This window comes from Melanaphis sacchari, unplaced genomic scaffold (genome assembly GCF_002803265.2).
Source record: "Melanaphis sacchari strain LSU unplaced genomic scaffold, SCAv2.0 Contig9_pilon_pilon, whole genome shotgun sequence".
Lineage (NCBI taxonomy): Eukaryota > Metazoa > Arthropoda > Insecta > Hemiptera > Aphididae > Melanaphis > Melanaphis sacchari.
Window position 1 is genome coordinate 2,142,755 of NW_020271711.1, and position 15,071 is coordinate 2,157,825.

General features: G+C 24.9%; 1 protein-coding gene across 4 annotated transcripts in view; it reads right to left on the bottom strand.

Annotated features, from left to right (window-relative positions):
* The window catches only part of LOC112603280 (myosin-I heavy chain), a 110,636-nt gene that overhangs the window by 62,202 nt on the left and 33,363 nt on the right, over positions 1-15,071 (bottom strand). For all 4 annotated transcript variants that reach the window (XR_003115155.1, XM_025351790.1, XM_025351789.1 and 1 more), the window contains exon 2: positions 9,444-9,541. Coding sequence is in view for 3 of the 4 variants with exons in the window: in XM_025351790.1 (XP_025207575.1) it covers positions 9,444-9,541 (98 nt within the window). In the remaining variant the exon portion in view is untranslated. The remainder of the gene's footprint in view (positions 1-9,443; positions 9,542-15,071) is intronic.

Consider the following 15,071-nt stretch of genomic DNA (forward strand, 5'->3'; position numbering starts at 1 on the left):
AGACCAATATTGCGATTTCAATTATTTCGTGGTCTTTAACTAAAGTACAGACGTCCGCAAGACGTTAAATAAAAAAAAACAAGAAAAATGAAAATGTATTATGATCAACAATGAATACAAGTGATCGTTAAAATATTATTATTATTATTATTATATAAAATCCATACGTACGATAATGAAAATTAATATTTCTCGCAACACAAGAGAAAACGGTATTCCATTTATCACCGATGTCGTATACATAATATTATTATGCATAAATGTAAGCCATGCGATCACGCAACCGCTTTGTCGAAGGTACATATCGCGTGTCAGCTATCGTTGGAGTTATTATTATTTTTAAATTTTAATCTACTAGCGTCAATAAGCAAAGAAAATGTAAAAATAATATAAGTCGAATTCATTGAAAATCTATATAATATTATACATTGTTTGTGTATTGCGAAAGGTATATATTTTCAGAGCAATTTCGGGGGCGGTCTGGCGGGCGCCCCCGAGCGAGGCTTGCTGAGGGTGGTGGCTGCCGCCGAACATGATGAGTCATCGCAGCGGACAGCCAGATCGGCTGCACGGGGTTCATTCCACTCCCTCGACGATAGAGGCGGCGGCAGCGGCAGAATATACAACGATAATAACATAATAGATCGATATGACCCCCTTTCCACGCGCGGAGATGAAGGGGAAAAAATGTTCCCAGTTGAACGTATTACATATTTATATATGCATATAAAACTAAACAGGACGGTTGTCATCTGACGAACAATGTTCATTACTTCGTGACGATTTATTCATCGGCACACGTAAATTATATATGTAACCATGTTATTATTATATATACAGTAGTCGTAAAAAAAAAAAAATTGTAATAAGTGCGATGAATTGCAGAATATAATATATCATTATACAATACGTCGATTATATACCAACCCTTCGGCAAGATTTGTTAAATGTACGAGAGCTATGATCATGGGGAGGTGATGCTTATACTTCTTCAAATATTTCCAAAGATACCCCCTCCCATTGAAAATACCAAATTCTATCGAAAACTCTAATCACAATTGTTTATTGTGTCAACTTACCACTTATTTTTACATACAATTTATATATTATGTATTTATATCGTCATATTTCAATAATTTTATAAATAAATTGAAACTTCGAGTTATACGAAAATATTCAAGTTAAACAAGATTTTTGCATTATTTAAATAAAATATCTCGAAAGACCAAGAAAAAAATTCTAGGTATTGACGATTTTGAGTTAAAAAAATTCAAGTTAACCACGCTCGAATATGTAATAAAACCATTTATCATTTTAGGTTTAACACATATTAAATATCTTAACGTCTATACATAAAATAACAAAATAAAATATATTAAAAAAATGGTATTTCTATATTTTACGTTGTTAATCAATATATAACAATAATATATTACTAAGTACTTAATTTGTATAGCATTATTTTTATCAAACTAATGAATACCTAATTTAATTAATTAATTTTAAATTATAATATAATAATAACATTTCAAAAATAAATAACTATTTCAACGGTAGAAATTATGTTTATTTAATCTGAAGACTGAAAGCATTATTGTGTCATACGTTATTATACAACCATAAACTACGACATGTCGGTATAGATTAAGGACGTGCTAACAATCGACAGCAATCGACGGATTGATCACAAACGATTTGAAATTGAATTGAGGAGCACTTTGTTATAACTTTAATTATACATTTAACACCCCCCCTCTTACACACACACTTATAAATCTAACCTTAGTGTCTAGTGATAGCAGTCCGCAATAATTGTATGTTTGTATATAGTAAAATTAATTTGTACCATGATTTTATAGTAAGTAAATAATTAACTATTGTTCCGGTCATTTAATTCAAATTCTAATAGTTATGTTAAATAACTAATTTATCCAAATAAATATTCAATATTTATTCCCATCGCCAGTGGCGGCTCGTCAGGGGAACCAAGTGAGGCTCAACCTCACCTAACTATTTTAAATGAATAGGAGGTATATACTATAATTATAGTTGACTTTAAGAATATAATATTCAGTAATATAATAAAAATTTTTAAATACAAAAGTTTTTTGTTATTATGTATTATTTTAATGATAAAAAAAATTTATTTTTTAGTGGATAATATTAATTATTATAGTAGGTAAATAATGATAATACATACTTCGTCAATATTATCAAAAATCACGACAAGATTTTCGTGGAACGATAAAGTAATCTCGACAAAAGCCAAATAGTGCCGAGAGGCTAGTAATATTTAGCCTCAGACGAGCTAGACGGTCCTACGGTTATAAAATATATCATGGTAGAGGGGGAAGTCGAAATTTCATTATGAAATGAGCCTCAGAGTTTGTTAAAATTTTCCATTAGTCATTTGTCGAAGCGACATAACTTCCAATAATAGAAATAGGAACAGGGAGGTTGTCATAACATCGTGAAGTTAGCATTACTCAAAGACAAGAGGATAGATTTAATTTATAAAACATAGTATAAAAAAAGATATTTCTTTTCTTTTATTTTAGTAAATGTAATAAGTATTTTATTTTTTTTTATTTTTTATAATTGACTTTATTTTAATATTTAATATAAATAATATATGCCTTATTCGTGGTTAATTATTTATAGTTGTTAAAGGTTAAAATTAAATATTAATTGAATTATTTTTGAAGTTAACTTGAAACTCATTTTTATATTTTAACAGCATTTTTTTCCCATACATTTTGAAAATATCTGCCTTACTATTTACGATTTACGAGCCACTACTGCTCATCGCTTATAGATATGTATAATATTATTTCAATCTAATAAAAAAAAAAATGTATCTATCAATCACATTTTTTCAAGATTTTAGAAGTAAAATAATCTGTATCTTATCTAGATGCATTCTTTAAAGTCTATTCTCATCTTGAAAAAATATTAATCACACTGTACCAACGATTATATATTTTGTATACGGATGACTATATAAAAACTACAATATAATGTACTATTATATTATATTAAAAATAATTATAAACATATCTAACAAAGATTAAAAAAAAGATTAAACACGTCTTGCAAAAAATCTTAACTTGATTTATTTTTCATGGTAAGTATATATTTTATATTATAAGCGTAAACAGTAAGCACATGATTTATTAGGTTATCGTGATAAATAATTCGTGTATAAACAACTTTTGAAATGTGTATATACAACACAAGTCGTTTGTATTTGTACCGTCGGTATTACAAAATAAAAATTGTTAGCCAAAGATTTCTTTCCTTCCAAAAATATGGTATTTAATGATAAAGCAAACGACTAACCTTATGATTCAAAGATGAGTTTAAATACGTTTTCTACAGTTTCAAAATTTAAATCATAAGATAATTACTATTGACAAACACGGAAAAAGTTAAAAGTATATTAAATTCAAAATTGCGACAGTAGTGTGAAACTAATTATAGCAAATACCTAATAAATAATAATATATAAACCTGTGTATAATATTTATAAGTCAAAACTTCATTCGTTACTTGTTTAATAAATATATAATGTAGAACGAATTTCAAATTGTTTTTATATTCGCCATGATCACCAACAAGCACTTTTTTTCATAAATAATTAATATATCAAGACAACAGCTTGCGCAAAAGGTCTCTCAATAATAATCATATCGCAATTCAAAACTTTTATATTTATTTTATATATTTTATTTAAAAACTAATAAAACATGATTACATATTTACACTCTATAATTATTAATTACGTGTATGCAAAATATAAGTGAACATCAAGAAGACAAACATTTTGATCAATATTAATCAGAATAAAATTAATTTGTAACAAATAATTGTTAACAATATTTTTAGAAATTTCAATAATAATTACCAACGATATTTTTGAGTCAAATACTTTTATTAAGTTACAAAACTATTTGAGAATCAGTGAAATTTTAGCAAAGAAGAGTTTGATGGTTCATGGTAGTTAGTGAGATAGAAGTCCCCAGAAAAATTTCAGTTAGTTTAGGTTATATCTTATAATGGACTTTAATACTTATAATACTTATTAGATAATAATCTATTTTAATTTAATTGTACGAAAAATATATTAATATATTAATATGAAGTTAACATAAATTTAACTATGAAGAAAAATCTAAAAATAAATGATAACTAACTAAATTTAATTTTAACTTTTAAAAAAAATAGCATCATTAACATACGAGTAATATGAAAAAATATTAAGCTGCCTAATAAAAATAATATTAATATTTGTTGTAATTTTTTATACAGCACGGCCCACAAAATGTAATTGTGACAGTTACTGAATAAAATTATACACACTTGCATATTTATTTATACTATACAATTGCTGGATTATCTAAAAAAAATGTTTCATAATTTGAGGTTAATAAAACAAACAGTTTTATATCTGTCAACCAATTCAAGAAATTGTATATATAAAATACCATAATTATAACTATATCAATCAATTCAATCATTACTTTTTTGAATTTTAATTTAATCTAGATGTATATATATATATATTATTTTTACAGTGATTTTTCATTAATTTTATTTTAAAAAAAGTTAAATACTGTATAATCGTATACGATCACTTATCAACTCGGTACACCGAGAACTTAAATAATAGAGGAAATAATTATTTATTATTATTTTCAAATTAACATAATAATAACATATTTAAACAAAAAAAATAGCCCATCAATACAATTAAACATCTTGACAATATTTAAATAATTTCCGTCAATACTATATGTAATAAAATTTCCATAAAAATCTAATACATTGTTAAAATAAAACCATTGCTCATTAAATTCGTTTTTAAATCTTTAATGCACACACATTTTGTTTATCAAATTTTTTATAAATATAGATACTATAAAGATGTACTGTTTAGTGTGTACCTATCAAATGATTTAATCTATTCAACACATTCATGCGTGTAATGTGTATAATATTTTAAATTATTTGCGTCAATTGAAACGTTAAAAATTCGTTTAAGTTTCCATTGAATAAATCACAAATAAAAAAGTCTAAAAATTATATTATGTTACGTATAAACTATGTCTAATAAGCAGTGACAAAAAAAATGTGGAGAGTACGTATATAGTGTTGATTTAATAATTACATGTCTACGGTCAATTTATCAATGCAATATACAGTACGCATACCTTAAAGGCTATAATATACGTCACCAATACGTGCTGATACAATTTATGTACTATTCAAGTTTGTTCGAATAAATCGAAATGTCCACTCTCGTGATGTGCTTATGAACTATGTGTACCTACTGATAACACAATGCATATTTGTGTGCAATGAATATATATGTATAATACGCGATAACTTATATTAATTCATAATATGACATACAGAGTGATTCATTTAATAATGAATGCTCAATATTTCAAAGATTATGAAAAATATAATTTTTTTACTTAATTTGGATTCATTATACAATATTTTTGAAAATACAAGTATAATCACATTTTTACTATTTTATATCAAAATTGTTTTAAATAAATTCATTATTGTGGGGAAAAAGGAGATGAACGTGTTTGGTGAATCACTCTGTTCATAGCATAAATTGTAAATAATAATTTTTAAGATTATTTTCCTTTGTATTACTTTTAAGTGATTTTTAATACATTTAAATTAACTTTTTTGTTAATTACAAGTATATGATATAAATTATCATCACTAAAATTATACGACCAAAAATATACCTATAAAATATAACAATACTTACTCCTACATATTATTTTAAATACAATTTTCACTAAATGCTACTTAGTAGAAGACAATATTTTATCAATTTCAGTTAGGATTTTATTTAAAATTATATTTTTAAATGAACAATAACATGTGAAGGGATTATTTCTATACACTCCTTTCATCCTATTGTCTTAGGAAGTAACACAATTATAAAATAACAATTTATTTGATATCAAATATGTGTATTTTTATTTTATTTAGTCTAGTTCGAGTAAACAGCATAGCAAGTAATAAATAGTAATCGTTGAACCCGTGATAAAACGTAATCGAAGATATTCCACACTGCACAATATTACTAGTTAATACTTTATTATCATTGGGTATAAATTGTACAATTTTATCAATTATACGCAATTCAATAATTTTTCATCTCACTGCTTATCATTATTTCTGCAATATGCTAATAATTTATAAATGGAATGACCTACTTTAAAATCATAATAAAATAATAAATTATATATTACAATAAAAACTGATGTATCAAAATTAGTAAATCTACGTCATATTAAAGCTGTTTAAAATTGAATGAATGCTATTACAATTTATTATAATATATTATTATACACACAGACACACACACATTATATTCTTAATGGATATTTTATACCAAAGATCGATAGTAACCATCCTTTTAATATACAGCTCACAAACATTATTTTCTTTAAATTTAGACATTCGCGGACGTTTTGAAATCTTGACAAAAATTACATTAAAAACCAAAATAACGTAAATTATATATTAATATGATTAAATTTACAACCTAAACGGAATAATCTTCAAAATAACTAGGTAACGAAATGAGATTATAGAAATATAAAATTATTTTAGACTACTGCAACACCAGTTACAAGCAAATTATTTGTGAATGGAAGGGTAAAGCAAAATTCACAAAAAAAAAAAACCGAAAGCGTCGATATTTGTTTTAAATTTGATCCTAAATCAATGTTTTGAATTTTTCGTTTTATATTTAATTATTTTTTTTACTTTTCATAAATTTTCACGGTGGTTTAAAATTGAATGCCTACGAAAAAAAAATTGATAACAAATAAATTATATTATAAAATACAAATAGTTATAAAAACATTTCCTTTATATGGCACAATTAGATATGAAATAAATGTACTAATTGTTTATTTTTTTTTTTTTTTATAAGAAAACACAAAAGTTAATAACTCCCATCAAAATTTCAAAAACAAAAATATTGTATACAAATTATTGTATTCTTAGTTAAAAATATGATTAAATTTAAAATTACTTTATAATGAAAATTAAATGATGTAGGTCAGTAACAGTAAATTCTCTACATTTAATTTTTAACAAATCTGGAAATATAGCCATGCTTTCCTGACATACCTATGGAAAATGTCAGTTGTGACGTTGATACATAAATCCAGTAACAAACATAATATCACTAATTATAAACCTATCTTAAAAATGTCAATTATTCTTAAAATGTTTGAAGCAATTATCTTAAAAGAATTATCTTTAATTATTTCTCCTTATATTAATCCTAATTAACACGACTTAAGACCAAAAAAGTTAATTTCTACAAATCTTTTGCTTTATTAATCTAAAATTTTAACTTCCTTCAGTAACCATGTTCAAATTTATTCCATATAAAGAGACTTCCAAAAATCAATCGATAAGGTTAATCACAAATTAATTTTCATGAAAATAACTATTTTTGGTTTTAGTAGACAGTTTTTTAAATAGGATAAAATGATATTTTACTTTTCTCACTGAAGCAGTGAAATTATTTTATTTTATTTCCAACTAATTTAGTATAAGCTCCAGTATAAACACGGTTCTTACTATTGTTCCTCTTTTATTTATTAATTTTAGATTCTTCAGAACATTTATTATTACTTGTCAATAATACTAAAATATTTTTGCCTTTTGAATCTCTTTCTAGTGTATTACATCTAAAGTCTGACCGGGACAAACTTGTTAGCTAAAGTAAACAAAATTGCTTACTATTAAATATCAACAAATGTAATATCATAACTTTCACTCGTCTTTAATAGATCACGTTTTAAATTTAAGAATCAATTCCATCAAAGATGTAGGAAATTTACTTGAATGCAATAAGTCTTTCTCAGCACACATAAATTTGTTTATTAATAAACCTTTCAAAACTGTTAGATTTTATTTATAGAAACACTAAAAACTTCAAAAACATAAACTCTTTGAAAATAAATTTCTCATTTGTCAGGTCTCATTTAGAATATAGCTCTATAGCTTGGTCATCAAATTATACTCTTTGTGTTAATCAGATAGAAAATTTACAGTATAAATTCCAAAAAATAAATTTGTTATAAATTACATTTGTCTATTAGCCAAGATTTATATTATCTACAAGCTACCTATTTTAAAATATCTAAATACAAATTAAAGAGAAAAATTTCAGATTTACTAAATGGTTACATAGCTTCCCCGAATTATTTTCTATGTTTAGTTTTAGCTTTGATAACCATGGTACAAGGTTAAAAAATTTGTTCGTTGTTTCATTTTATAAATTACAGCTATAGTTCCGCATCATTTTTTCCTAAAGTTTTTACTTAACTAACAATATTATTAATTAGATTAATTTATTTTTTATATCACGCCATGTTTTTAAGCATAATATTTATGTAGCATTAAGTTCTGAAATGTATTATTATCTACAGTCATATATCTTGTTTATTTTTAATTATTATCTTTATTTTTCAATGTTCTTCAAACACCTTAGTTGTTACTGTCAAAATATTATTTTTTATGAAATTATATCACTTACTATACTATGATTCTAAAGAGTTCTTACTCGTCTATAAATAAATAAATATACAACAAAACCTTTTAAAGAGGTCTTTTTATAGATTTTTTCTACTGAAAATTATCATTGCTTATTGCGTCTTGTAATTATAATAAAACGTTGTAGTGTTGAAGGCACATAAATTGAACAGCGTGTGTTTCATATATGTATAAAACATATCGAGATTTATGAACACTTAAAAAAAATATAATATAGAATTTCATTCCGTGATGTAATTGTTGAAAAAAAGTGTCTGTGAATTGGAGATTATAACTACTAGACGGATTTAATTATAAGTCATTATGCGAATCACTTCAATTATGAAACGATAGTTAAAAAAACATACAAACACAGAACATACAGAGTGATTCACCAATCATACTTTTCTTTTATTTAAATTCTAGATTTTAGAATTTTTATTTACATTTATAGCCACCATACTTTCAAATACTTCAATTTGCTTGCAATTTTGAGCCATGTGGTATCATGGACTTTTTCACTTAAGACTCACTATTTTTATTATAAATTATCATGTACGCGTTTTGAAGGAAGAGGAGAGATTTTTTTAAAACTTTGATTCGAATACATACACTACACTGATCAATGTAAGATAGCAGTATCATAAATTTAATATTCTATAAAAATATATACATATTTTTCGTTTTCCCAAAACGTTAACACAATACCATTCTGTATACTATAACCTTTAATATTTTGTACTTACCTAATCCAAACGGTTTAAACTTGTACACATTATATTTTCATGAACTTGTATTAATATTATATTTTTATTTAAATCATTGAAAAAAATATTTATAGCAAATAATAAAAAGGATACATATATGTGATTAGCTGAGTATCTTTTTTGCAAATTTCGGTTTATAACGTCCTCGTCTATGTCTGATATAGACGTCATATCTGGCACGCCACAACTTCCTGTAAAAAGAAAAAAAATACCAATGTATTTCTAATCACAATAATTAACATGTATTTTTTTTATTTAATATATACTCTAATCTTCAAATAGCATATTTTATATTTCTACTACTGCCTACTAACAATAATAATATAATTTGCATTACACAATAAAACAATTTCAAACACTATACAACTAATACAACTACACAAATTACTCTTTTTTTGTAGGTACTAATAATTATTCGTTGAGCATGCGATTCGTTAATTCGTACCCATTGTGTAATATATTTAATAACAATAAATCAACAATTAAATTACTTTCCTGTCGATCTTAATTCATATTATTTTGCTTAACATCATCTAATTAAACTGAAATAATAAAATACTCTTTTTTTCGTCTATCTAATTATTGTAGGGGTAATTATTCTATTTTCGACTGTTAATATTATACATATATTTTTCTGAATTTTCTACTGGTATAATAAATAACTCACTAACTAATAAAGAGTACATCTAATTATTACTATAAATTATTATTACATACGAATATTATAATAACTAATATTATAAGTTAATTATTATTGTATAAGTGTTTTTATAACTAATACATAGGTACTTGTCTTAAATATACCATATAAAAATATAAAAATAATAAATAAATTAATGTAGAAAAAAAAAAATAAAAAGTTTAAAAATATTTGTAGAAGTTATGAGTTATGATTCTATAAGTTAATTTTTGATGCATATTAAGACTTGGGTATTAATTCCATAGAAAAAATACTGTATCTTAATAATATAATATTTTGTAAAATATTCGTCTATTCGTATATATATAATATTCATTTATATAAACTAACATTAATTTTTCCTTCAAATCTATGTAATATGATAAAATATATAAAATATTAATGTTTAAATTACAATAGATATTCAATAATTGTACACCTCTGGTTTCAATAATTTATAGTTTATTCTCTGATGATTATGCATATACTAGCCACTAAGAGTTATTTTTTGCAGCTATGAATATTGATTCCAATAAAAGATTTACTTTTATTTCTTAAGGTAAATTTATTTTGGATAATTTTGGACAATATTGTAGTCATTGAAAAATGAAAATAAACTGATAAATAATATTATAAGTCATATTATTTCTAATTTTTGCCAATTCAAATACGTCAAAACAAAAAATAAGAGTGAAAATAAACAAAATATCTGCAAAGATAACAATAAAATGTATAAAAATAATAAATATTGATTAAACTAATTTCACCAAATTTTAAAAAGTATAAATTCTGTAATTTTTTAGAGTAAATTGTATGTATAGGTGCATCCATAATAATTAACAGGTTTTGATATATATTTATGTGAAATTTTTCTAGCCAATAATCTTACATAATATTTGTAGTTTACATAAAAAAATAAACCAACATATATATACTCTGTTAATAATGTTATAAAATCATTATAATGATAATTCTTTCATATCATGAATAAAAAAAAATATAAAAATCAATGAAGACTTGAGATGTTTCGTCCGATTTTAGTAGTCCAGTAATATGTACACGGTAGTAGACATGTCAAGAACAAAAAACAGAAAACTACAAACCTAAACGTAAATAACATTAATAGTCTCTGTGGATTATCATAAAATCTTGATCTATAAATATCGTAAAATAGACTAACTTGCGACGATAACAATGACGTGTTTCAACAATTATATCCTACTGGATCAAAAACAAATTTAAAAAAAAACGTCATTGGCATTGTCTTACAAAAATTGATCAATCCCATGAGAAAATGGTGGCCTAGTAGTTCGACTATATAAAAATGAATACTCAGATTTCTGAGAAAAAAATCAAACAATAATACAATAATAATAACTCACAAACGTGAGAATTTAAACTTTTTAATTTACTTAACTGCAAGTTGATTTTCTAGTTAAATAATCTATTGTAACAACTTAGCTTTTTTTAATTAATTTTATAAACAATATATTAAGCTAAAACCCCCGAATACAATATACATATTATCATACATGTAATCAAAATTAATTAGGTTTTCATTCTGAAAGAAAAATATAATTCACATTTTGTTTTTGTGTTACACTATTTCTGTCGAGTGATATAAATACGAACTAATAAAAACTGTATTTTTTCAAAAATTATTAGAAATACAAATTACCATACATATAATTATTACCTGTTCTAAAAAAAAAAAAAACTTTAAATATATTTTAAAACATACCATGTAACATGATTGAAATTATAATTCCAGTAGTATATCAACTCTACAACTATGAGATAGATCAAAATTTAACTGTAGTCGACTAAACTAGTTTTTATTCAATATATACTGTACTGTTTATTAATAAGTATATATATAATATGATAATAAAAATTTGAATAATATTGTAAATTTATTTTTTATAACAGACGCAAATTATATTAAAATTAAAATAATTTAAGTATCTATACCTATATACAGGTAAATATAATTATTTGTATTTGTATATTGATAACTTTATTTGTTTTTGGTGAAACACCATACGCCTATCAACATTTTTATGAATCAGTATAGAGGAATTAAGTCACTCTTTCCCACAAAAAAATAAATAATTGGTCTGTTTACGCCGTCTTTGTCAAAATAACACAATCGTTCAGAACAAAAATACACGCTCCGTGATTGTAATTTATGCAGCGTTCTGTACCCCGTAGGTAAGAAATAAAATGCAAACATAATAATCGTGATAGGTATAATACGGATCGACGCGATGAAAAACGTCATGAATACAGTTTGACTATATTATATGTGATACATCATTATGGACATCATCATGATGGAAAACCCATATTTGCTACCTTTATATTACGAGTAAACGTTTCCGATTAACCGTGGTCAGCAAATGATCGGTTGTCATCGCCGTTGACATATTATACACAATCAATTTAACGAAGATTTATTGAAAAATATTTATTACACTTAAACATATTTATAGTAAGGTTTCTAAGCAATGAGTAACACCACTTTCGTATTTCGAAGAAAATGTATTAGACGCGATTACAAACATTTAAGATGACGGGGTATGGTCGTTAAACGAGCTACGATTAACCACGTTTTCAGGACAAGTCGTCCTGGCATCTATAAATAAAGTTTTGATTAAAGACCAATTTTGTATTTTAGTAACCAATTCGTAACCATTTATAATTAAAATTTCAGTTTCTATCGAGATGGCTTTTCCTAAAAATCAAATTTTAAACCTAGTTGTTGAAATGACGTCTGGGGCCTGCAAATATAAAAAGTCAACTGCATACAAGTTGCATACGCCCCTAGGTCATTATTTTTAAAATAATAATTATCAACAGGATTTTATTTATAAACATACTAATTTATTGCAAATATGAAGTTAATATAAGTTATTTTATGATTTATGTTTGATATTAAGAGGACGCCACCCTGCATGTGTTATAACCATCTTATACACATACAACATACCAAATTTTCGTTCAACAAAATCCATTTTATGTTGTTAACTTTAATATTAAAGTAAATTTACCTATTATCAAACTTAAAGGTAAGAATTTTATCTAGGCCACTACATAGGTTTTCATTGATATTTTAAATTTAAATTGAGTTATAGCTATGTAAAATATTACAACTTTAAATTACTCATAACTCACTTTAAAATAAAACATGCGAGTGTGGCGTCCTCTTAACAATTTTTCAAATCGATTTTTTTTTCCATTTTTGACAAAAAACTTTATTTATTTTTCAGCATTTTTATAAAATGTTATTATTATTAATTTCTCGTCTACTAAGGACTACAGCTACTATTTTTTTATAAGACCTAACTTATCAATTTAATAAGATTTAATTGCCTACTTAGATTGATAGCTTCTCCAACAAGTGAAAAGCAATTTTTATTTATAATTACCATGTCACTGAATGTAGACCACATCCATAACTATCATTTTCTTTCAAAATGTTGTTCACATCTGGGCAGAAAACATCAAAAATCTTGTTTTATTGGCTCCACTCTAATTCCACTTTTTATCAACAATTTGAAACTATTTAAATTATATTTCAAAAAAACTGTTAAGATATACGATTTCTGAATATTTAGCTACAAATCAGTTACAAAAATGTCTTTAGTTTACAATAAAAATTGTAATTAACGGTTGGTAAAACAATTATTCTCCTCACGTTTTCATGTACCTTATTATGCGGCGCTGGTTCATTATAGGCAGTTGTTACCAATAAAATGGTATAGTGAAAGAAAAATGTGTATTCCTAACTTTCAATTTAAATATTATACACATACCTACTTCTATTTTTTGAGAGGCCTTTTTATTATTTTATTTTTCCTTTGTAAAGGAAACTAGTTTTGTTTTATTTTTAAGATATTAATAAAAAATAATAATTTATTTCACAATTGGTAAAAATTTTAATCAACACTTATGTATTATTTAATTAGTCATAACTTACAATCGAGGAAGACACGGAATATGAAAATGTGTTCTTAAACAAATTTAATGCAACGATTTTATTCGGTTCTAAGACATTTCTGATTTGGATTAAAAATAATATAATACCTATAATACAAGAACTACAATTATTTTATTTTTGAACGTTTGTTTAAAATGTTGCCATTAAAAACATAATGATTATTTAGGAAATATATCAAATACTCATTCTCGCTTTAAAATTAAATTATCGGACCATCTTAAAAAACAGATATTTAAAACGCAAATTTTTTAAAGATTAACAAAAATTGTTTATTCGTAATCAATTTAAAACATGTGCAATGTGCATATTATGTATAATGTACAACACCATACCGTACTAATTGCATTTGAATATCAAACAACATTGATGTTTCTTGGATTAATATCACGACGAAATAACGAATAAAAAATAAATGAGTCTCGATTCGTTTGTAAATAACAAAGGCACATGATACACCCATAATATTATACTGTGTCACAATATAAATATAATTAATGTCATAACGTTAACTATACACACTGGGAATTGTAGATAGTTAACGAAAAATTCAACTATCAACCCAAAGTCCGCGAGGAGACCAGGGGCTGCAGAGTAATAATATTTCAGTCTCGCCAAAACCGTGCACGCGCATAATATACAAATAACAATACACTCCCCCTTCAATACAATTTAATACAGTAATGTTCTATAATAATATTAAACGCGTAATCATTGGCATCGTCGCAAACGCCTGAGCCATCTATATGAAATACTTGAATCGTCGCATGTCGGGAAAAACAATTATTATCCGCTCATTAAACCGCCTCGTATATTATACTGTGTATATGCGCAGTTTCAAATGCTTAGCTTCAATTGAATCGAATTATGGTTAATTCGATCATTTGTGCAGGGGTCTTCTAGATTCATTGGTGAAAATAGTGGAAAGGGAGCTTCGGGGGACTTGGATCCCTCAAAAATCTGCCAAGTAATAAGTACTAAGTAAATATTTTTCTTTTCTATAGTTTTGAAATTAAATCGAATTAATAAAATAAATATAATTTAA